At 37.9% G+C, this 26278-nt stretch overlaps 1 protein-coding gene across 1 annotated transcript in view; it reads left to right on the plus strand.

Moving 5' to 3' along the window:
• The window catches only part of CAP2 (cyclase associated actin cytoskeleton regulatory protein 2), a 137730-nt gene that overhangs the window by 38512 nt on the left and 72940 nt on the right, over positions 1-26278 (plus strand). Inside the window, exon 4 of the mRNA XM_025443898.3 lies at positions 19312-19389. Within this exon, the coding sequence (XP_025299683.1) occupies positions 19312-19389 (78 nt within the window). The remainder of the gene's footprint in view (positions 1-19311; positions 19390-26278) is intronic.

Raw genomic sequence — 26278 nt, forward strand, 5'->3', positions numbered from 1 at the left:
AAAAGCAGGCTCCATGCAGGGAGCCAGATGTGGGACTCGATCCTGGATCCTGGGATCATGACCTGAGCCAAAGGCAGGCGCTCAACCACTGAGCCACCCAGGCATCATCCGTGTTTTCTCTATTTGGATTGGGTTTTGTCATGCTACTTTCCTCTTTGATCATTAACATTCAAAATGGTAGCAATCAGGTGAGAAATAACTTTGGAGTTTGAAGGAGCCAGTTGGGACATTCAGTTTGTGTATGGACTTCATAGTGTATTTCCAATAATCAATTCTCCCGGGTTCCAAGAGTCTTTAGCTGTATTTTTATAATTTTAAACATCTAGATGAAAAGTAAAAAATTGAATAGATTGTCTCAATATACCAAAATATTGATCATCCCAAATTTTGAAGCAGGGACTCTTACCCCAAAGGTTACTTGTAAGTTAGTTCTTAGTTCTTAGGAACTTGGAAGAGATTTGCTCATAGACCTAATGTAAGCAAAGGAAGTTCAGTTCCTGCTCAAAGACATGAAAGAGCATTATTCCATGTGTTGTAGAAAGACCACTGAGGTCTACAATCTCTTTGCTAACAGTCTGCCATGAGAAAGGGCAGAAATAGTGAGCAAGATTTGAAAACTTTGCTAGCAATCCCACAGAGTAATTCTAAGTCTGTTAAATCTGGTAATTTAAAAAAACTAGGACTTGTACTTTGTATGTCTGTTTTTTTCATTTCATTTTTCTCTTTTATTTATTTTACAGAAGTATCAAGTCTGTGACAGAAATTAAAAAGGAAAACCTTTAACCAAATGTTTTTTGAGTGATACTTATGTAATGCAAAAATGCTAGAAAAAAATTCTTCCACTGTGCTTTTAGTTAAATGAAGCGGGAAAATGGTAACATTAAGTGCAAAATAGGTAGTAATTCCAAAGGAAGGAAAAGAATTTTTCTGAGGATAACTGAGCAGAAATTGAGGGGAGAGTAAAGAGGTGGCATATGCACTTAAGAAAGATTTGCCTTGGGACGCCTCAGTGGCTCTGCGGTTGAGCATCTGCCTTTGGCTCCCGCAGTGATCCCGGGGTACTGGGATTGAGTCCCGCATCTGGCTCCTTGCGGGGAGCTTGCTTCTCCCTCTGCCTATGTCTCTGCCTCTATCTCTCTCTCTCTCTCTCACACACACACACAAATGAATAAATAAAATCTGAAAGAAAGAAAGATTTGCCTTATTAAAAATAAAGTCTGAAAGGATATTCATTGAATTGCTGACAATGGTCATTGAAGGTGGGGGATGTGAACTTACTGAAAACTTTTACTTCGTAAACATTCATGTCTTTTGAACTTCTTATGTCATGTATGTGTTACTGTTCTCATCAAAAGAGGGGAAAAGGAATATTTGACAGTAGAAGAAAAAGTCTTGGAATCAAGGTTTTGCCTTGAAAGGGAGTTCCCTAAGCAGCAAAAGAGAAATGAAGAGAAAATGCAGGCACCAGGTGGCGCCACCTATAGAAAAAACAGGCCTGGCTGCAGGGCACCCTTTGTGATAAGGAACCAGGGTCCCTGGGAGTCTGAGAGGAGTTGAGGAACAGGTGTGAATCAAAGACCTTTCATAGGTTGAGTGTTCATAGTGAGAGCTCAGTTTAGATGGACTCATGTTGGCTAGATATAGTTGATGAATGAACAAAACCTGGTTCTTCGCTAAATTTTGTAGTTCCTAGAAATCAATCTTATTTCCCTGCCTAATTTTCACTTTCCATATTAGCAAGAGAGGCAATTGTAAAGAAGGGAAAAGAGAACTAGCATTTGTTGAGAACCTGCTATGTGTGAGGCACTTTTCACAGCTCCTGACAAACATTAGGAGAACCCTCTAAGATGGACAACATTTGAGTTAAAGAAGCCAACCTCAGAAAAATTGGGTAAATTGCTTATGGCCATGCATTTAGTAAAGGATAGCGTTGGATTCTCTCTCAGCCCTAACTGAAGGCCTAAAGTTCACCATCTCTACACTACACCACCTCACTTTCCAATAATTTAAGTCATTCATTATTAAGCAGTAATTACTGAGCTTCTGTTGTAATAAGACCCTTTTATGTAGGTGCCCACTGGCCTCGTCTTCAAGAGCATATCACCAACTTGGAGACACAAAGCATATATGCATGCATCGAAGTTAAATAACCTGGCTTACATAACACAAGTGAGAGGACAATGCTTAGTGTCACAGTACATTCTAGAATAAGGAGAACCTTGTTGTCTCTAATTTTTTGGAGTAATCTTAAAGCAACCAAGTGTCCTTTACTTGTATAGACCCAAGGTTCATTAACCATGAGGCAGTCTTGCTCATGTCTTGCTTACCAAGACAAAAGATTTGGCTTAAACAAGTTGATAAAATGCATTAGATTCCTTAAGTGTTAGAAAAACAATTTATAAAGTTTTGAGAAGGGCCAATTGCCAAGTATTTTTTAGCTACACAATGATTGGATTTGAAAATCAAGTTAATTCAGAAGGTTTTGTGCAGAATGTAAACTTGGAACAATATTCGTACCTGTCAGAAAAGCAAATTGATTTAAACATACAATGGTGTTTTCTTTTTCCCCCTGTTCCCAGGCCTTGAGAAATACTCAATGTTTTCCTTTCGAATCTTTGGCCTTTTTTTTTAATATAAACTGCAACAGTGGATTATTTAGAAGAGTTTTGTTTTTTTTTTTAACTACCATGATTGTTTTTATATCAGAGATTTTGCAAAGTCTTCTGCACATTCTATTTTTGTAAACTGCTTAATTTAGACCACATGTTCTGAACCTCTTTCGATGTCAGTAAGTTCAGGTCTGCGTTATTATTTTTAAGGACTGTGTAGTATTTCATTGTATGGCTACACTATAATTGATTTAAGCAATCAAGATTGTATCTAGGTGAAATAGTGTACATACAAGAAGCAGGGCCTGGATTAAGGTGACACAGGTCAGGCCCTCAGGTGTGACCCAGAGAGGGAGCATGCTTGCACCCCTTGCCAGTGTCACCCTGATCCTGTCCCTGCAAGGTCAGACATCTGGTGTCATTTATAATCATTTAAAGAAGTAGTAACATTTAACTTTTTTTCAACCTTTCCCCTATTAGAAACAAAATTTTTAGTGGATATCCTTGTACAAACATCATTTTATTATTGTACAATTATTTTCTGAAAAAAAGTTCCCACAATTGGAAGTGCTAGGTCAATGGCAAGCCCTACCTAATGCTTCCTGTTCCTCCCACCCTGCCTTCACCAACCCCAGCCCTGACATAGTACTGATTCATACACTCACAGTGTCTTTTTTTTTTTAATTTTTAAAAGATTTTATTTATTCATGAGAGAGAGAGAGAGAGAGAGGCAGACATACAGGCAGAGGGAGAAGCAGGCTCCATGCAGGGAGCCTGACATGGGACTCGATCCCGGGACTCCAGGATCATGCCCTGGGCCGAAGGCAGGCACTAAACCTCTGAGCCACCCAGGGATCCCCACACTCACAGTGTCTTAAAGTGCTTTAAGCAATTTGGTGATAATTACAAACTCGGAAAATAAGAATTTTAGGTCAAGAATGCGTGATTTTAATGCACGTTAATATTCATGATATTGGTTCTTTTGAAAAATGCTTTGCCCTCTGCTGGATATGCAGAGAGATAAAAACAAAGCAACTCTTCCCCATATAAATAATCTTTTTAGCAAAAGAATTCCACCTATCAGTTCTTTTATTTATTTGACGTGCCAAGGAATTTATTTAAATTCTCTCTTTGGGACTGGATGGGGTTGGTTGAGTGTTGAGTCATTTTTAACTGAGACCACTAATGCAGCTGAGCCATATAATAAACGATTTTGGGCATGGATGAAGAAGGGACACGTTGGAGCTGTTCCCTAGCATCAGAACTGTACACAGTGGTTGATGTAAATACTTCTGTGAGTTGGAAGTTGCCAAGACAACAATCCTATTAATGAAGAATAAACCTCTTTTATTATCAGTACCTGAATGATTACTTTTTTTATAAACTGTGCTTGGTAGTCTAACATTGACATTCTTAATCTACGTACTCATCTTTGCTTTCCAGACTGCAGAACTATTTAGCTCTATTCAATAAGCATGCCTCCTTTCTCTGCCAATGAAAGTGGAATTATTGGGGGAAAAAAATTAGTCAACTATAAGGGCAGAAAAAATACTCATTTATAATAATTATCTAATATAAAATTATTGCCCTTTTGATATATACTTTGACAAAGGCAGAGTCTGAAATTGACTGAACTTGTTTGGTATGTGAGCAGGCCAGTCTTTAAATTAACTTGTCTTTATGACTTAACGGAGCATTGCCAACATATTTTTAAGTAAGTGGAGTGTGACATTACTGCTTCCTTCCCCTAGTCAGGCTGTAAATTTAGACTCCATTTTATTACGTGCCCACTGGACACTTGAAAAAGGCGGCTGTGGCTGAGTCGTCGGTGTTATGGAACTCTGTTGTCTGGAAGGACCAGAGAGCCACGTTAAGGGGAATGACAGCTAGAGGTGAGTGGGTTTGAAGCAGGGTGCTCCTTGGGTTCTAGAGAAAAGGCAGTCATTGCTTCAAAAAGGAATACATTCCCTTTTAATGAAAAAGCTTCTTGTGTTTTGTCAAGCTAACCAAATGTTGTCAAGCTTACCTTTTTTGAGTCATGAGGTGGTGATATCAACAATTCATTTCTTTCAACTATGGGGATGTTTGTTGTCTGTTCTGTACAATGAGCACCTTAACACCACTCTCATTCATTAACTATTCTCTGCATTCATGACCTGTTTCCCTGATTTAAACTTGATAGCAGCCAGGTACCTCCTAGGTACTCAGAAAATACATTTTGGTTGTGAAATTCAATAATAAATTTCTGTTTTACTCAGTTATATCTTCTGCATATTTTTCCTGATAATAAAATTTTAATGTTTGATGAAGAAAAATTTGATAACAAATATATGAAGAAGAGAACAAAAACCATTCATAAATCCACTACTCAAAGATAACTGCCATCAGTATCATGGCACATTTATTTCATAAAGACTTTGTTCAAAGTCCTGTTTTCTCCTTGGTAAGTTAGAATCAACACTGTAATCTGTGCCAGTCATATGTATAGGGACAAATGTCACATGTCACGCACTGACATGGCACAGGTAGTCCTAGTGAGACATTAGCATGTTGACTGAAATGTTGGGGCCAATCATAGTCCAAGCAAAGGTTGGCCCTTATCCTGTGTCACTGTGGCAATTTGAAGTTCAACAACAAATAGTCGATCTAATTTCTCAATTCTTTACTTTTAGCTTTAGACTACATTACTGGCCAAACATATTTGCTCTCAGAACAGGGTTTAACATACATGGATGTACATGTTTCCTTATTAATGGTAACTGGCTTGCTTGATGCCTTTTCCTAATAGCACATTGGGAAGAGACAAGGCTGTTCCCCAAGCTTATCATGCAGAATAGCCAAAGGTCCATGGTAATTAAAGAAGTCATAGTAAAGAAACATCCCATCCTTATATGTTTTATTCTTGGTTGTGACAACACAAAGGAGTGGTTTGAGTGTTGCTTTAGTCCCCTGTCTCAATAATCTCCATAAGCACCTCCAAGCACCCCAAGGTAAATATGATAAAAATAACAATAATAAGCATAAAGAATAAAATTTCATATAATGAGGATAAATCATCTTTAGAAAACTGGTGTTTTAACACACAGAAACAATCCAAGTAAAAATAGAATTTTTATCGTAATATCTTTGTGACCTCCATCATCATTGTTCTACCTCACTTCCCACCAGGTAACTGTCCCCAAACCCTTCCCATGTAGGTGTTTGTAATACCTCTTTGTTCATAACTCCCACACACACCTTATCCACAGTCCCATGTAAATATTTCAAAAAGCAGGTGATGAGGAAATGCTCTGTCACCAAGAAGATGAAGATGGGATGGAAGTTCAAAGAGGTTTGAAAATTTAAACAGAATACATTTTTTTCTTGCTTAAAAAAAAAGTGGAAGAAGGACTTCTAGTTTCTGGTTCCATGTGTAAGGAGCTTAGAAGTCACTCCACCATCCTAACAACAAGTAAAAAAGCTGAAAATATTAAAAGACCAGCAGCTCTTTTTGGATTTATAAGAGAAGGGAGGACACAGGGCAGACTGCTGTCCCCAAGATCAGAAAAACAGGTGATACGCAGAGTTCCAGCTTATTGGAGCAAAGACTAAGGAGTGAAACTGTCATGGGAACCAGTGCTTGGGTAGGAAAATAACCTGAATTGCAATCAATGGATTGTTGCAAGCTCAATTCAGACAACTCTAAGAGTTAAGAACTCCAGGACGACCAGTTGTTGGGGTTGCCCACAACATTGGGAGATACACCTATAGCAGTTCAACCAGGTTCCCACAGTAAATATGGAAAAGAAGGCCCCTCAGACTTCTGGCAAGGGGAGAGGGAGAGTAAGCACTTTGAAATTAGCCAGAGCACTCTGTTCTTAACAAGGCCTGTCCTCAGTGGAAACTAGGTAACCAAAGCATAACCTGGTAGGATATTATCAGAGCCCTAATGACCGAGGAAAGAAGAATCCTTAACTCCAGCTCGCTCTAGTCTTCCACACGGGGAAGACAAATACCCAAGTCCAGCTCACCAGAGCCACCTTGTCACATCTAAGGAGGAAGGAAAAATAGACACTTGTGAAGTTCACAGTCCAGAGGCACAGGCTTACTAAAAGACAGAGACTTAATTGTAGGATTAAAGTACACTTCCTTGTCTTGCCTCCTCAGTACATTACTAAAGTCCTATTTACAGCAGTTTCTTTCACTGAGTACATTATATTTGGCTATCAAAAAATTACAAGGCAGGACACCTGGGTGGCTCAGTGGTTGAAAATCTGCTTTTGGCTCAGGGCATGATCCTGAGTCCTGGGATCGAGTCCTACATTGGACTCGAGGAACCGGCTTCTCCCTCTGCCTATGTCTCTGCCTCTCTCTTTGTGTCTCTCATGAATAAATAAATAAAATATTTTTTTTTAGGTTTTTTAAAAATTTATTTTTTAAAAGTTAACATGTGCATAAAAGGAAACTGAAAAACACAAGAAGCAAAGAACAAAGTCATCCATAATCACAAGCAGTGTACAGTTTGACTTCTAGATCCTGTGTGTGTATCTACGCAAGTAAGCATTTTAATGTAAGATCGTACAGTTATGTATCATGTTTTTTTTTTACACACCATGAGTATTTACCATGTCAAAATCCCCAGACTATGAGTATTTTGATGACCAAGAATACCCTACACCAACTCCATCTGAAAGAAAAAAATGTAAATAAATAAAATCTTTTTAAAAAATTACAAGCGGCACCAAGAGGCAAAAACAGAATTTGAAGAGACAAAGCAAGCGTTGGAACCAAACCATAGTAGTGATGTTAGAATTACCAAATTAGAAATTTAAAATAACTATGATTAACTTGTGAAGGGCAGTAATGGAAAAAATAGTATGCAAAACCATATGGACAATAAACAGAGAGACATAAATTCTAAGAAGGAACCAACAAGAATTCTAAAGATTAAAAAAAAAAAACACTGTAACAGAAGCAAAGAATGACTTTGATGGCCTTATTAGTATACTGCACACCATTGAGGAATCTTCAAAAAACAAAGAGAACAAAGACCAAGCAAAACAGAATAGAATATCCAAGAACTGTGGGACAACTATAAAAGGTGTAACATATGTGTAATGGGAATATCAGAAGGAGACTAAAGAGAAAGTAATAGAAGTATTTGAAACAATGATAACTGAGAATTTCCCCAAATTAATATCAGAAACCAAACCACAGATCCAGGAAGCTTAAGGAATACCATGTAGGATAAATACCAAAAAACTCACACCCCAGTGTATCATTCTCAAATTATAGAAAATCAAAAATAATGAAATAATCCTGTTAAGAAGCCAGAAGAAAACACATTTTCTATAGAGGAACAGAGATAAGAGATACATCTGACCTCTACTCAGAAATCATGCAAGCAAGAAGAGAGTGGGGAAAATTTAAAGTGGGAAGAGGGAAATATTTAAAGTGTTAAGACAGGGATGCCTGGGTGGCTTAGTGGTTGAACGCCTGCCTTTGGCCCAGGGCGTGATCCTGGAGTCCCGGCATCAAGTCCTACATCAGGCTCTCTGTGTGGAGTCTACTTCTCCCTCTGTGTCTCTGCCTCTCTCTCTCTCTATCTCTCTATCTCTCTTTCTCTCTGTCTCTAATGAATAAATAAATAAAATCTTTTAAAAAAGAAAAAGCATTAAGAGAAAAAAATCTACCATCCTTGAATTTTGTATCCTGAAAAATTATCCTTCAAAAGTGAAGTACTTTCTCAGACAAAAATTGAGGGACCTTGTTGCCAATAGGCTTGCCTTGCAGGAAATGTTAAAACAAGTTCTTTAGAAAAAAGGAATATAATATAATTAGCTCAGAAGCTTATATCTATATAAAGAACATTAAACAATGAATAAATGGAGTTGTAAAATAAAAACTTTTATTTTTCATATTCTTTTTTTTTTAAGATTTATTTTTTTACTCATGAGAGACACAAACTGAGAGAGAGGAGCAGAGACAGATGAAGGGAGAAGCAGGCTCCTTGCAGGGAGCCTGATGCGGGACTTGATCCCAGATCCTGAGATCCCGACCTGAGCTGAAGGCAGGCTTCCAACCACTGAGCCACCCAAGCATCCCCTATTTTTCATATTCTTGATCTAACAGATAACAATTTGTTCAAAATAATAGAGATAGTGTATTGAATTATGTATGCTTATGTATATGTCATATATATGCATATGTATATGTGTGTGTGTGTGTGTGTGTGTGTGTGTGTGTGTGAAGTATCACTGAATGACAGCAGTGATTCTCAGGACAAGATGAAGAGATTAAGATTATTTTGTCATTTTAAGGTAGTTATGCTCCCGTGAAGTGGTATAATGTTATTTGAAAGTGGACCTGGATTAGTTGTAAATGTATATTGCAAACTCTTGGGCAACCACTTAAAAAGGGGGAAAAAAAAGTATAACTGATATGCTAAGAAAGGAGAGAAAGTGTAATCATCTAAAATGCTCAATTAAAACCACAAAAGGCAGAAAAAGAGTAGAAGACAAAAATAGGAACAAATAACAAGGGCAACACATGGAAAATAGCAATGAATATGGTGGATATTGATCCAACTATAGCAATAATCTGAATGTCAATGGTCTAAATGCAACAATTAAAAGATTGTCAGAGTGGATCAAAAAACACAACCCAACTACATGTTGTCTACAAGAAAGCCATTTTAGGTATAAAGACACATATAGGTTAAAAATAAATGTATGTAGAAAATATACCATGCTTACACTAATCATAAGATAGCAAGAGTATCTGTATTAATTTCAGACAGAGAAGACTTCCATGTAAGAAAAGTTACCAAGGGATAAATAAAAGCATTGCATAATAATAAAAGGGTCAATTATCCACAAAGACGTAAAAATTCTCAACAGTGCATAACAGTACACACTGAACAACAGAGCATCAAACTAATAAAACTGCACATCCACACTCCATGGGAATGTTAACCCAATATCACAGTTGGAGACTTCAACACTTCTCCCTCAGAAATGGACAGATCTAGCAGGCAGAAAATCAGTAAGGATTAGTTGAACTCAACAACTCCATCAATCAACTGTATATAATAGACATCTATAAACTATCCAACAACAGCAGAGTACACATTTTTCTCAAGCTTGCCTGTAACATTCACCAAGATAATCACATTTTGAAACATAAAACACACCTCACCAAACATAAAAGATAGAATTCATACAGTGTCTCTGCTCTTAGACAACAGTAAAATTAAACTAGAAATTAATGACAGAAAGATAACTGGAAAAATCTTCCATATGTGGAAATTAAACAACATGCTTCTAAATGACATGAGTCAGATGTTAAAAATTATTTTCAACTTGGATGTTAACCAAATTTATTGTGGTGAAATTAATATCATGTTATATGTTGATTATACATCAATTAAAAATATTTTGAACTAAATGTAAATGAAAACATAAGATCAAAATTTGGGGAACACAATGAAAGCAGTGCTTTGAGGGAAATTTATAGTATTGAATGGATATATTGGAGAAGAAAGATCTGAAGTCAATAATATGTTTCCACCTTACAAAACTAAACAAAGAAGAGAAGAAATAGTAAGGATTAGAATGAAAAATTGATGCAATTAAAAACAGGAAGTCAATAGGGAAAATCAACAAAACCAAAAACTAGGGTTGGTTTTTTTTTTTTTTAAATGATCAATAAAATTGATATGCCTCTAGCCAGGCTAACAAGGGAGGGAGGAGAGGGGACACACATTGCTAATGTCAGAAATGAAAGCGGGACTATTACTACAGATCCCACGGAAACTAAAAAGATAATAAAGAAATACTACGAACAATTCCATGCCAAAAAATTTGATAACCTAGATGAAATGGACCAGTTCCTTGAAAGACCCATCCATTACATCTGCCAAAACTCACATAAGAAGAAACAGATAATTTGAATAGGCCTATATCTGTTAAAGAAATTCAATTATTAATGAATAACCTTTTAAAAATAGAACCCAGTGGGTTCACTGGTGAATTCTACCAAACATGTAAGGAAGAAATTATGCCAATTTTCTACAATCTCTCTCAAAAGATTGAAGCAGAGAGAATACTTCCTATATCATTCTATGAAGCTAGAACTACCCTAATACCAAAATAAGATAAAGATATTATAGGAAAACTACAGACCAATATCCCTCATGAACATAAATACAGAAATTCTAAAAAGTATATTAACAAATTAAATCCAAAAAAGTATAGAAAGAATCATACTCCATGGTTAGGTGGGTTTTTTCCCAGGTATGCAAGGCTGGTTCAGGATTCAAAAATCAATTAATATGGGGTACCTGGGTAGCTCAGTCAGTTAAGCATCCAACTCTTGGTTCCAGCTCAGGTGGTGATCTCATGGGTCATGAGATTGAGCCCCGAGTCCAGCGCCCCACTCAGTGGGGAGCCTGCTTGAAGATTCTCTCCCTTTGCACATGTGCATGACACACTCTTTCTCTAAAATAAATATTTTTCAAAATCAATTAATAGAATCTATCCCACTGCAGACTAAAAAAGAAACATGATATGGTCATATCAAAGATGCAGAAAAAACTTTTGACAAAATCCAACACCTGTTTGTAATAAAAACTCTTGATAAACTAGAAATAGAGGGGAACTCTCAACTTGACAAAGACTATCTACAAGAATCCTACATCATTTTTTAAAAATATTTTATTTATTTATTCATGAGACACACAGAAAGAGAAGCAGAGACACAAGCAGAGGGAGAAGCAGACTCCCTGTGGTGAGCCTGATGCAAGACTTGTTCCCAGGATTCTGGGATCCTGCTCTGAGCCAAAGGCAGATGCTCAACTGAGCCACCCAGGCACCCCTCCTACATCATTCAAAATGGTGAAGAAACTCAAAGCTTTCCTACCAAGATCACGTACAAGGCAAGGATGTCCCCTGCCCACACTCCTTTCGACCTCAAACTGTAAGTCTGTGAAATACAGTTAGGCAAGAAAAGGAAATAAAAGGAATACAAAGTGGGAAGGAAGACATAAAATTGTCTTTTATTGCAGGTGACATACTCATCATCTATATAGAAAATCCAAAAGAATCAACCAAAAAAATCCTCTTAGAATTAATAGGCAATTATAGCAAGCAGCATTTGTTAGAGAGTTTGTTACAAATGCAAATTCTCAGGCTCACCCAAACCTACTGAATCTGAAACTTAGGAGGATAGGGCTCAACAATCTGTTTTAACAAACCATTTAGGTGACTATAATGGACACTTAAGGTTGGGAAGTACTGATGTAAGCCTTCTTTATGGTTCCTAATATGTCAATCCAGATGCCTATCATAATCTGACTTTATAGAATTGATGCTAACATTCGTTTTTACAAAATTAGGCATCTTTTTTTTCAAATATTTTATTTATTTATTCACGAGACACACACACACAGAGAGAGACAGGCAGAGACATAGGCAGAGAGAGAGAAGCAGGCTCCATGCAGGGAGCCCGATGTAAGACTTGATCCCGAGACTCCAGGACCATGCCCTGGGCCGAAGGCAGGCACCAAACTGCTGAGTCATCCAGGGATCCCCTCTTCCGTTTGTTTTAAGCAAATTGTGAAGTGGTAAAATTTGTCTTCTTTATCCTATACCTCTTTTCATCAGTCCATTTTCTTATTTTGCTTTTATCTCTCAGCTCCTCTTTACTGCTTCATAGGCTGAAACTCAAGGAACTTCTCTTTTAGGGTTACAGGCCCCTAATAAGGGGCCCCTGAAGAATAAAATCTAGAAATACAGTATCTCTAGTTGTAAAACATAGGGCATTGGGCAGATTAATTAGGGAGGATTGTGGGAATGGCATTGACCATGACCTTTCCAAAGCCCACATATTGCACCCAAAGAGCAGATGCCCATTTCCTTGACCTTAGATAAGGTGGATCCCCTTCCCTTCAGTGCCTAGGTCTGAAGAAGAAGGTTGATGCTGTTTCAGATCTGGAAATCCCTTCATCACAGGTACCCTGGCTGGATACTTTCTCATCTCCTCCCATGTCTCTCCTACACCATTCCCCTGTTGTACCTGTCATTTTTCATCTACATGGTATTTTGTAGACTGTGGCATTCCCAATGAAACAATGCAAAGATTAGATGAGTATTTAGAGATCACTTGGGCTTCCCTAGGGAGCCAGCTCTCTCCCAAAGGGATTAGTTGGAAATAAGTCGTATTTGGCTAGTGTCTGCCAGTCTCAAGGTTTGTTTTAAACTAATTACCAAAATTCATTCTCTTACTTTGTCCCCTAGGAGCACAAAACAAGGTGGTTCACCATTCCATCTATCCAAGAATCCCAGTGACCTAAGTGATAACTGATCGAGTTTAAATAAAATGCATAGCCTTGACTCATACCAAAGTCTCCCTTTCCTCTCTGCACACACGTGCTCACAGGCAGATAGATGCACATACACACCCACAAAGGTCACTGAGGCTCTCTGAGCCCTGCACACATGTGATGGACAAACTCAGCAAAAACCCTCAATTATTTGTTGTTACTGAAAATCCCTACGTTTGGCTTTTTCTTTCACAATGTTGAATTGCCTGAGTGAGCCAAATTCTCCCTTTCAAGTTATCAGAACTCAGCAGGTTTAGTAAAATTGCTCCTAAATAGGATGCTGTCTGGTTGAGGGGACTCACAGAACTTTCCTGTGGGTCCGAATATCTCAAGTGTGGATTGAAAATCCTTTGAAACATGGGCTCATGAGGTTAAACATGAATGTAATTTACAGACTGCTAATTATGTCCAGAGTTCCAGGGAACTGGAAGAAGAAATCTTCCTGAATTCTTAGAAAGATTACATAAGCAAAATGAAAGGGAGCATTGAACTAGGTGTCTAGGTTTTAAGCTATTCTCTGCTCCAACCTCTGCCCCTCTTATCAAGTGAAAAGCTGTTTGGGAGAAGGACTCTAATGAATGAAATTGGCCATTTTGCTAATCAGACCACCAGAAAATTACTCCACTAGCACCGGCTAAATATTCTTTCTAGGGAAAGTAAAAAATGCTAATGATAGTATTCATCTTGGTAAAACTACAAAAATATTGCCAATGCCACTCTGAACTAGCAGTTTTAACTACAGAAGTCAGATAATCCTAAATTACTGTTCCACAGCAACTATAATTCAGTCACCTCTCAAGGCTTGTCATAGATGAGGACAATACCTCTGTATTATTGTGTCCAGGAGAAATGCAATTATTTATATCCAAGCTGTGGAAAGTTGTATTTCATTTTCTTTTTGGAAATGTGGTCGTTAGAGACTGACAAAAGTCCTACTGAACCATTGAAAATACACATTTTGATACATGGTTGAACATTCATGCAGCTTAGAACTTTACATTCATAAGGCCATAATGGTCTCCAGGAGGGTAAATATTGAAAATCTTCTATTCGTCCCTAAGGAACATCCAAAATTTGAAATTTTGAGCAATATAATCCTAGCAGTCAGGGTACCAGGACAAATAGAAGAGAAGCTGGCATACTCTAAAATGGAAAATATACCCTCACTTAAATATTCACAAGTCTTATTCTATTATGTTGATGATGATTGGATTTGTTGTTTTAAATGTAAATGATATAAGGATCTTGATTTGATCTGAAGCTTTTTTTCTCAGTGGAAAAACAAAATCCTTGAATGAGAAAGAGAAAAGTTAGAAACAAGATTAAGGTGCTCATTTCAGTAAAAGTTTTGGAAAAATTGTCAGATATCAGAACACATTAATGAAATGGAATGACAAAAACCAGTCACCTCCCCCACACTGTAGTCACTTTTATTCAACATAGTTTTGGAGATCCTAGCCATAGCAATTGACAAGAAAAAGAAATAAAAGGCATCTAAATTGGAAAGGAAGAACTAAAACTGTCACTATTTGCAGATGATGTACTACTATATAGAAGACTCTAAAGACTCCACCAAGAAACGATTAGAACTGATAAATGAGGGGCACCTGGGTGGCTCAGTGGTTGAGCACCTGCCTTTGGCTCAGGTCATGATTCCGGAGTCCTGGGATGAGTCTCACATTAGGCTCCCTATGGGGAGCCTGCTTCTCCCTCTGCCTGTGTCTCTGCCTCTCTCTCTCTCTGTCTCTCATGAATAAATAAACATAATCTTTTTTAAAAACTAATAAATGATTCAGTAAAGTTGCAGGACACAAAATCAATGTAAAATCTGTTGCATTTCTAGACACTAATAATGAAGTAACAGAGAAATTAAGAAAATAATTCCATTTACAACTGCACCAAAAAAAAAAAAAAGAATAAATACTTAGGAATAAATTTAACCAAGGATGTAAAATACCTGTACCCTTAAAACTGTCAGACATTGCTGAAAGTAATTGAAGATGACACAAACAAATGGAAAGCTATACTGTCCTCATGGATTAGAAGAATTAATATTAAAATGTCCATCCTACCTCAAGCAATCTACAGTGCAATCTCCATCAGAATACCAATGACATTTTTCACAGAACTAGAAAAAATAATCCTAAAATTTCTATGGAACCACAAAAGACCCTGAATTACCAAAGTAATATGGGGAAAAAGGAACATAAATGGAAGTATCACAGCCCCAGATTTCAAACTACACCACAAAGCTGTCATAATCAAAACAGGATGGTACTACACAAAAACAAACACATAGATCAATGGAAAAGAATAGGGAGCCCAGAAATGAATCTCCACTTACAGGGTCAGTTAGTCTATGACAAAGGAGACAAGAACATACCATAGGGAAAAGATGTCTCTTCAATAAATGGTGCTGGGAAAACTAGACAGCTACATGCAAAAGAATGAAAGTATAGCACTTTCTCACACTATACACAAAAATAAAGTCAAAATGGATTAAAGACCTAAATGTAAGACCTGACACCATAAAACTCCTAAAAGAAAATATAGGCAGTAAGCTCTTTGACATCAGTGGTAGCAATATTCTTATGAATTTGTCTCCTCAGGCAAGGACAGCAAAAGCAAAAATAAACAAGTGGGACTATATCAAACTAAGAAGTTTCACATAGTGAAAGGAACAATCACCTACTGAACTGGAGATATTCGTAAATGATGTATTGAACCAGGGATTAATATCCAAAATACATAAAGAACTCATACAACCTAATATAAAAAAGAAACAAAAACAATCTAATTTAAAAATGGACAGAGGTCTTGAATAGCATTTTCCAAAGAAATACAGATGGCCAACAGGCATATGAAAAGATGCTCAATGATTACTATCAGTAAAATGCAAGTCAAAACCACAATGAGATATTACCTCACACCTGTCAGAATGGCTATTATCCAAAAAACAAGAAATAACAGGTGTTGGTAAGGATGTAGAGATAAAGGGAACCCATGTGCAGTGTTGGTGGGAATGTAAGTTGGTGCAACCACTGTAGGAAATAGTGTGATCGTTCCTCAGAAAATTAAAAATAGAACTGTCATATGATCCAGCAATTTCGGGTCTAGGTATTTATCCAAAGAAAATGAGGACAATAATTCAAAAACACATATTCACCCCACATTTATCACAGCATTATTTATACAATGTGGAGCAAATTGTGGTTTAGGATATTAAAAATATTCCTAAAAGAATGAGTAGCACTCCAGTTCTCAAAGACAGGATGTCACCTCACTGGACATCCCTCTTCTGTCCCATTCTATCAGGCCCTTAAAGAGTTGATAGAGCACAAATACTTCATTTAAATGGAAAATAAGTCAAACCCTAATGCGGTAGCAAAGGATTCATAGAATCAGTTTTATAACAGCTGGAAGTAACGGATCAGAAAGGAACATAGCATGCAAAGGGAAGGCATGGGCTCACACTCAAAGAAAATAAAATGTAAGGAACAGAAACAGATTCCTCACAATTGGTTTAATAAGAGTGTAAGTTACACTGTCAGAATTAATAAGAGTATAAATGTATTTTTAATAGCTTAAGGACAAGGTGATAAAACAATAAGAGTGAAATGCAAAGGAAATTGAAAGGCTAACAAATCGGGCACTGGGTAGCTCAGTAGTTGAGCGTCTGCCTTTGGCTCTGGTAGTGATCCTGGGGTCCTGGGATCAAGTCCTGCATCAGGCTCCCTGTAGCAAGCCTGCTTCTCCCTCTGCCTATGTCTCTGCTTGAATAATGAAATAATGAATAAATGAATGAATTTATTGAATGAATGAATGTCATGAATAAATGAAATGAAATGAAATGAAATAAAATAAAATAAGAAAGTCTAACAAATCAAGAACAAAAATGACACAAATTAGCAATGTGAATATATATGAGATCCTACTGAAAATCTGTTAACTCACAATAGAGAATAGTATCCATGTGATCACAGTAAATACAGTTGAAAAACAAAGAAATTGAAAACAGAGAATATACAAGATATTAAGACAGTCAAATATTACACAATCTCTAGATAATAATTGGAGTCCCTGAATAGAGATTCTAAGAAGTGAAACAGAGGTATCTTGAAAATATCTTTCAAGAAAATTTTCCTAGAAATGAATGAAGGACCAAACCTACTCCAGGAGATATGATATAAAATGCTCAAAACACAAACACATCATGGTTAAGGTGTTAAACCCTAAAGATAAAAAAAAAATTCTTCAGGTGTGAAACTAGAAAAAGCTAATTTTCTGCAAGAGAGAAAAAAACCAAGCTGGCTTCAGATTTCTCCGTTGCTACATTTAGTGCCATGTTATCTGAAAACAGATGAAGAATGTTACCCAAGGAAGTTATGTTCAGCCGAGGTGCTGTTAAAATAGAAAGACAACAGGGAGATGTGTCCAGACTTGAAGAACTAAAAGCAACTTTGAGATCTTTTTGGAAAAAAGAATCAATAATGAGGTTCAGCCAATTAAAAAAAAAATCAAAATAATACAGAAATGGAGACGTCATGGCAAAATGACTGGTAAGAACCAGGAGGTGTGTTTAAGTGTAGAGCTAATCCTGAAGTCTGTGGATTAATGTTACAGCTAGACTATAAATGCTATAAATTAAGCAAAATAAAAAAACTAAATATATGGAAGATAAGGGGTCAGAGATAGAAAAAAATGTAGAAACATACTTATATTCTCATCTTTATCAGCAAGGAGTCAATCAATATTGTCTAAAATGATACCAGGTGATTTAAAATGCAAATACATAATTATTTCAATCTCTTCATATTTTACTTATATTTTTTACCTTGGAATGATCATTTGGGACATAGTAATTATTACAGAGCAGAAACTTTTAAGTTAACCAATTCCTTCTCCTTCATCTCTACTATTCAACACAACTACTATTCATACTCTTTATTTTAAAGAAATGGTACCTCTGGTCAGTCCCATCTTATAAAAGTCTCTGAGCATATATATCTTAAAAGGTGGTGCAGTGATGTTCATCTATTGTTAATAAAGATTATTTCTGGGTTTTGAGGCATTTTTTAAAATTTTAATGTTTGTGACTTTCTGCATTTAAAAAAGTTTTCTAAATCATTACTCCTTGGGACCCCTGGGTGGCTCGGTGGTTGAGCATCTGCCTTCGGCTCAGGGCGTGATCCTGGAGTCCTGGGATTGAGTCCCACGTCGGGCTCCCTGCATGGAGCCTGCTTCCCCCTCTGCCTGTGTCTCTGCCTCTCATGAATAAATAAATAAAATCTTAATAAATAAATAAATAAATAAATCATTACTCTTTGTCTTATGAAAACAGCTGCATGGATTTTCTTAAAAACTAGAAAATGTGTGCCAAAAATGGTCATTTGTGCATGATACAAAAATTTGGAATTATTTTCTTATTGGTACTCTTCTGTAACTTTTTAAATTTGAAAAATTAAAGAATTAATAGTTAAGTATAAGTAGAGGATGAGGATAGAGCATATGATGCTGTGTATTTGAAACATTCCCTCCTGCACGAGTGACTGGGGGGTTCAGTCCAGGTAGCACTGACATCTCTACATCTGTCTTAATAAATAGTTGTGGAAGCCGCTGGTTCACAGTAAAAATGTTTATGGGGATGACTTAAGGGACAAGTTTCTTTCCACTATAAGGCATGGAAGTGGTTTGGGCACACTGTGAACAAGAAGAGGAGAAATACTCTCTGAAAACAATTGCACTTTGGGGCTCAAACATTTTTTAATAACTTACTGAGATATCATTGATACAAAATAACATTCATTCTTTTAACGTGAACAATTCAGTAGTTTTTAGAAGACTCCCCAAGTTGTGAAACCATCAGCATTATCTTATTCCAGCATCACCCCTAAAAGAAATCCATTCCTGTCTCCCACCAGCCCCAGGCAACCACAAATGTCCTTTCTGTCTCTGTAGATTTGCTTATTCTGAACATTTCATATCAATGGAATCATACACATGTGGTCTTTTTTGACTGACTCCCTTCACTCAGCATGTTTTCAAGGGTTACCCACATTGTAGCATGTATCAGCCCTTCATCTCTTTTTAATGCCAAATAATATCCCATTGTATGGATATATCACATTTTGTTTATCCATTCATCCCTTGATGAACATTCTGGTTGTCTCTACATCTTGACTGTTGTGAATAATGCTGCTGTGAACATCCATTAGCAAGTTTTTGTGTGGACATATACTTTCAATTTGGGGTTTATACCTAGGGATAGACTTGCTGGATCATATGGTCACTCTTTGTTCTGAAGCTCAAACATCTAAATTCCCTCTTCCTCTTTCCTCCCAGGCAGAGATGGTGCATAGCGCTTTCCAGGCCCAGCGGGCTTTCCTTCTGATGGCCTCTCAGCACCAACAACCCCAAGAGGTAAGAGTGTTATTTTGAGAGGCAGGGCTGTCTAGAGAATGGGCAATAGTGTAAAACAGACAACAAGGAAGCAGCAGAACCATTCACTCTGAGAGAGATCCCCAAAATGAGATGTAGAGCACGTAAGTCTGTCTCTAATCCAGGTCATGGTATGGAACATTTCTTTTGCTTCATAATCTTGTTATGGCCAAATTCATACTGTAACAGTTGACATCACCAGTTTAAAGGGTCAATTTATTTATGTCATCTGCAGCCTATTCTTTTCTTTTATTGAAGTATAGTTGACACATACAATGTTATAGTAGTTTCAGGTATATAGCATAGTGAATTGACAATTCTATACATTATGCAGTGCTCACCATGATCAAGTGTAGTTACCCTCTGTCATCATGATAAAGAATATGTAATGAGATAGATAATTAGATAGATAGATAGATGATAGATAGATAGATAGATAGATAGATAGATAGATAGATAGTAAATAGGTATACAAACACCATGGAATATTAGCCATAAAAGAGAATGTAGCCTGTTCCTTTTACTAGTCTCACAACCATTTTATAACCAAGGAAATATTGACTTCTAACTTTTAGCTCACATTTTGTGCTATTTTGTTATTAAAACCTATTCACATCTATAGATTATATGTATGAATTTGATTAGCTCCAGTTTCATAGTTAGCACAGATAGGCTAAGTCAGTGCTTGTTAAATGTATTGTGTGTGTGGATCATTTAAAGAGTGTCAGTGCAGTTTCTAACAACTTTTAACCTACCATAACATTGCCATATAAGGCCCAGAGTAAACTTTAATATAAACATAATAGTGGATGTTAAGAGCAAAGTGGTGGGTTGGCAGGAGTCCTTTTCATTCCCCAGGCTGTTATAAATTTCCCGCTTTCTAAACCCAGCACCCCCCTTCCCGCTATCCGGTCCCAAACTATATCATGTAAATAACATCATCATGCTCTCTACCAAGGATTCCTAATTACAATATTTTGACCATGCTGATTGTGTAGTGAATGAAATTATTCATTAATAAGTAGATCTACGACCAGCATACATTGTTAAATAAGAAAAAAAATAAGAACTGTTCTTTTGACTGAATATTCTGCATCTGATGTTTGGTGACAACTATATAAATATGAAAGATATTTGGAGTCCCCAGAAATTGCAGTTATATTCACTTACAATGCAAAGGAGCAATAAAGTTTGCTCATCAACTGACCTTGAGGTGAGGAGATTATCCTGGTTTATTGGAGTGGGCCTTAGGTAATTGTAAGGATCCTTATAAGTGGAGGAGAACAAGAAGAAGAGTCATCTGAGAGATTACTCTGATCATTGGACAGAAATCTGATGTCATGCTGCTGGCTTTGAAGATGGAGGAATGGACCACAAGACAAGGAATGAAGCAGTCTGAAAAAGCTAGAAAAAGCAAGGAAACAAATTCACCTGTAGAATCCCTCAAAGGAATGCATTTCTGTTGACCCCATGATTTAAGACCTATTTTGGATTTCTGTCTTTCAGAACTGGAAAATAATATATTTGTCATTTGTTATACAGTAATAGAAAACTAATATAAGCCCCAGGGAAGTACCAAAGCATGGTTACCAGGATGGCAAATGCATAAAAGTCTGACAATGTCATATACTAAGAATGTGGAAAATGTGAAGTGTCATGCTATGCTGGTGATATGTGATAAATTAGTATGTCTTCATTGGAAAAAAATTTAGAAAAAAGATAATTGGATATTCATTATAATACAATAGCTTAAACTGAATAGCTCACTTTAAATTCTAAAACTCTTGAAATTGAAAAAGTTTTGCTGAGAATCCTGAGAAAGTAGGACTTTGACTTTCAGGGGAGGAAGTTCAGTTCCATAAAGGAACAAGACTCTCACCCTTCATCCTTCCCTGGAACAACCACCTGTGTGCAGTGGAATCACCCAGAATATTTTTTTAAAAATATCAGAGCATGAATCTCACTTCAAGAGGGTCTGGTTTAATTGGTCCAAGGAGTGGTCTTGGCCTTGAGAGTTTTGTGGGTCTATCAGGTAATTCAGACTTACAGCCAGAGCTGCCATGGATGTATCACTTCCCTCGTGTGAAATGGGGAGTTCACGTCCAGCCGAGATAGGCAGCTTTGTAAGGATGGAGATATTGTGTGTTCTGCTGTGGATGCATTTTTCTCTGTGGCTTTCTCAATCCCTGCTCCCGATTCCCCAACCCCCTTTGCAAAAGAGAAAACTGAAAAATCACAACGGGATGCATTCTGGAAACAGCCTCAGCCTGGCATTTCTGTGATTAAAGTGGGAAGAGAAGTGATTTCAGTGCATCACTGGAAGTCTTAGATAGAGGCAAGAGCCACGACTTTCCAGGATGGTGCCCCCTCAATCCCTTTTTTAAACACAAGAGATCTCTCCAGTGGCTCATTAAATATTAGGTAAAGTAGAATAAGCAAGCAAACAAATGAATGCATTGGAACCATGGCATCCCCAAATGAGCTGCAGTTAGGAACACACATGTAGCTGTGCAGATTCCTGAGTGTGACAACTGTAGCTCCCCCTTCTTATGCTACTGCATACATTCTTGATAAAAGGGGGAGGAGTGGATCTGTTCCAGGGGGCTTGTACCCAGGAAATGTTTTCTGTAGCACTCATCACAATGTCCAAGCGCAGTAAGCTCCAGCAGGATCAGGTTGGCACAATGGAAAGCAATTTTTTTGATGTCCACCTCTCTTTGTGTCCCCCACATCTTTACCCACAGTGCTGTCCTAGTTCTTCCACTAGATAGAAAAGCAGATTTGAGAGGTCATCAGTACAGTGGTGAAAACAGGCCTTCATTTTCCCCATGTACATTCTAGAAGATACAGCATAAAGGAAACCACCATCAAACAGGTGGTATTTTTTATGGGAACAATGTTATAACCATCCACATCTTCCTCTCTTCCTTCTTTCAGGAGAATAAGAACTCCTGTAATTTCAATTTACTGGTTTGTGGCAGTGGCTCCCAAACTTCAGTGTGTATGAGAATCACATCCAGGGTTGTTAAAACACAGACTTCTGGGCCCCTTTTACAGTTTCTGATTTGGAAGGTCTTGGTTAAGGCCCAAGACTCTGCATTTCTTTAAAAAGTTCCCATATGATGGTGATGCTGGTGGTCCAGGGACCACACTTGAGAACCTATGGAATGTGGATTGTATTTGCTTACATCTCTAGCTCCAACTTATTTTAGATGCTTCACGTTGTCATTTCTAGTTGCCTGTAAGTCACTTATTCTCAAACTTTAATCTTCCTTTGAATCACCTGAAGATTTTGTTAAAGTGTCTGGTTCAGTGGATCTGAGGTAGGGCCCGGGAGTGCATTTCTAGCCAGCTCCTGGGTAATGCTAATGCTGCTGGTCTGTTGCTAAACTGTGAGCAGCAAGAATTTAGACATCACCATCTGACATCTCCACAAGCACAAAACCCTGTTCTTTCCTCCTGACGTTTCTGTATCAAAGCAGACAATGTTGTGCTGCAGTAACAAACATCTCCAACATCCTGGTGACTCACAACAGCAGAGGTTAATTTCTTGCCCCCACTTACATGCATATTACAAGGTGGCTTACTTTCTACTGGGTGAGTTACTAAATAGTGACTCCTACCTTTATTTCCTTAGAGTTGTAATAGGGCTCTGAGAGAAAAGGGTAGAAAATATATCTTTAAGAAGAGTTTCAGGGATTGGGAAGGAAGATATATTAGGGCAGGTGGACCTCCCAGGAGAGGTGCCTTCTATCCCATATGAAGAGGGCCACACTTATGCTGCAGAGCCATAAAGCAATATCAAAGCAACATTAGTGGTCAGTTGTAGCCTTATGGTTGTAGTTTTGATGCCCAAAATTAGAGGTGAGCCCCTGGAAGCTAGCCACCTCCTAGGACACAGAACAGCACTGTTAAAAGACAGGAACCCACAACAATGCAAGCTTGAAAGTCCTCAGTCAACAAATATTTACTAAGTGCATACCATGGGCCAGGCACCATAAAGACGATAAGATGGGACAGAGCGTGGAGACAGGTAGATACAGATTATTTGGTGGGAAGAGATCTTAGAAATAATCTATTGCAACACGTTAGATTTAAAGGTGAGCCAGGAGAGGTTCAGAGAGAGGGTAAATGGTTTGCTCATTAGTCCCTAAGCTGATGAGATAACCTTGGTCCCCAGAAATCTCAACCACCATGCTTCACACTGCACAGCTGTCTCCAGTGCTCTACACTGTGGCTTTAAGCCAGAGTGCCAGCCTTCAAAGAAACTAAATTTAGTAGGAGGAGGTGACCATCAGAAAGTAAAAGTACTTTATATGTATCAATTATAAGCAAACTGCCAATCAAGCAAGGTAAACCATTAGTGTTACCAAAATCCAGGGAAGGGATCTCATAGATAAAGGTGAGCGGGAAAGGCATCACAGAGGAAATAAAATGATGATACAAGAGCTTCTGATATAATATTAGTATTACAGTAATATTAATATTAATAATGTGAATTCAGTTAGCACAAACTTAAAAAAAATTTCTGGGTTAAATATGTTTGGGGAAATTCCATACACAGTTTAGTAAAGAAATATGTTAAGTGTTATTAAACCTATGTTTTGGGATATGTGGGTATCCCACGTATCCCAGCAGTTGAGTATCTGCCTTAGGCTCAGGGCATGATCCCGGGATCCTGGGATTGAGTCGTGCATTGGGCTCCCTGTGGGGAGCCTGCTTCTCTCTCTACCTATGTCTCTGCCTCTCTTTCTCTGTTTTTCATGAATAAATAAATAAAATCTTTAAAAAAAAAAAAAAAAACCTATGTTTTCCCAAACTTAATTGACCATGGAGGCTTTTTGAAGAGGGACATGTATTCATGTCCTACAGAAGGCCAACACATCAGTTTGGAAAATGCACATGCACATGCACATTTCTTTTAGGCTGTTCAAGATGCTGGATGGGTTGTTGCTTTAGGTGGATTTTAACTATTGAGAGGCTGTGGTATGCAAAATTCCAAGCTGGCTCTAAAATTCCTATGGCCTAATGGACATGCCCAGTATAATCCCCTCCTTTTTTTTTTTTTTTTTTTTTAGATTTTGTTTTTTTATTCAAGACAGATACAGAGAAAAAGAGAGAGGCAGAGACACAGGCAGAGGGAGAAGCAGGCTCCACGCATGGAGCCCAACACAGGACTCAATCCCGGGTGCCCAGGACCATACCCCAGGCTGAAAGTGGCGCCAAACCGCTGGGCCATTGGGGCTGCCCTCCCCTCTCTTTAAGTAAGTGGCACCTGTGAAGCTGTGGAGTAGCATTCCTTTGATTCGGTTATGAGCCTGATGATGAGGTATCACTGCTGCGATTTTTCTGTCATGTAAGAGTGTCATGGTGTCTGGAGAGAAATTCTTCTGCTGGCTCTGAAGAGCTGAGGTACCAAGAGTTACCAAGTTCTCAGAGCTTCTAGATACTGACAGGGACCCCTGCCGACAACCAGCAGTAAACAAGGATTTCAGTCCTACAGCTGCAAGGAACTGAATCCCACCAACAACCACATGAGCCCAATAGGGTCTTCAAGCTCCAGATGGGACACTGCTGATACCTCGATTCAGCCCCAAGACCCTGAACAGAGAGCCTGGCTTGACCTTGCCCAAATTTCTGACCTACAGACACTGTGAGGTGATAAATGGGTGCTGTTTTAAGCCACTGACTTATGGTCATTTGTTATGCAGCAATAGAAAACTAATACAGATTGCCTTCATTCCCTTCTCCTTGTCAAATTTTAAAATAATTTTTTTTTTTAATTTTTATTTATTTATGATAGTCACAGAGAGAGAGAGGCAGAGACACAGGCAGAGGGAGAAGCAGGCTCCATGCACCGGGAGCCCGACGTGGGACTCGATCCCGGGTCTCCAGGATCGCGCCCTGGGCCAAAGGCAGGCGCCAAACCGCTGCGCCACCCAGGGATCCCCAAATTTTAAAATAATTAATTGGATTTTTTAATAAGGCCTTGAACCACGGATGAAAACATGAAGCCTCCCTCATTTGCCTTCTCTTCCCTGGCCATGCTCCTATCCCTCTACCCTCACCCCTCCATCATTTCTGGGAAAAGCAGGATAAGAGATGTGTCTGCAGCCCTAATTGACAATGATGACATCCATTTTCAAATTTCCTGTCTTACTTTGGACTAAGAAACATATAGCTTATATTCTCTAATATTAGGGCTTTCAAAATTTTCAACCATGACCCATGGAAAAAGTATATTTTATTTCACCACCCAGTTTCACAAAATAACAGTTATCCTTACCAGGTATGTTGATCTCTTTCTTCCACTCCATTCTCTTGACCCACTAAACCAATTTCATGATTGACTAATGTAATGGGTCATCACATCTTGCATTTTGAAAGCCTTCAAATATATGATGATATATTCCATATATAATATATATTCCAACCCTCATGATACAGAACAAGTTATAAAACATGGGCAGAACATCTCAGACATTTCTTCTCTCCCCTTATTGTAATTTATAAAAATAATCTTTAGGCAGAAGAATGTCCTAGTCCTTACAGTATTGTAGTCTAGGAATTTTAGTGACAGTTTATCAAGCCTGCCTTTTTCCAGTTAAGGGATTCTCACATGGGAAATGGCCAAGCCCCCATTCCGTAAGTGCAGAATTTTTCAAAGGAACCTGGCACACTCTACTATTCATTTATTTTTACAACAGGTGGTTATTAGGAAAAACGTTATTTTTCACTCAAAGAATGAAAAATGAAGTTCAGTGACATGTCCACTACTTGACCACCAGACCTAGACTTGGGCCTGTCCTCCTATCATACAAAGTCTTTTTCACAGACACTACATGCAAGAAGAGCCACCCTGCACAGTCAT

This window comes from Canis lupus, chromosome 35 (assembly GCF_003254725.2).
Source record: "Canis lupus dingo isolate Sandy chromosome 35, ASM325472v2, whole genome shotgun sequence".
NCBI lineage: Eukaryota > Metazoa > Chordata > Mammalia > Carnivora > Canidae > Canis > Canis lupus.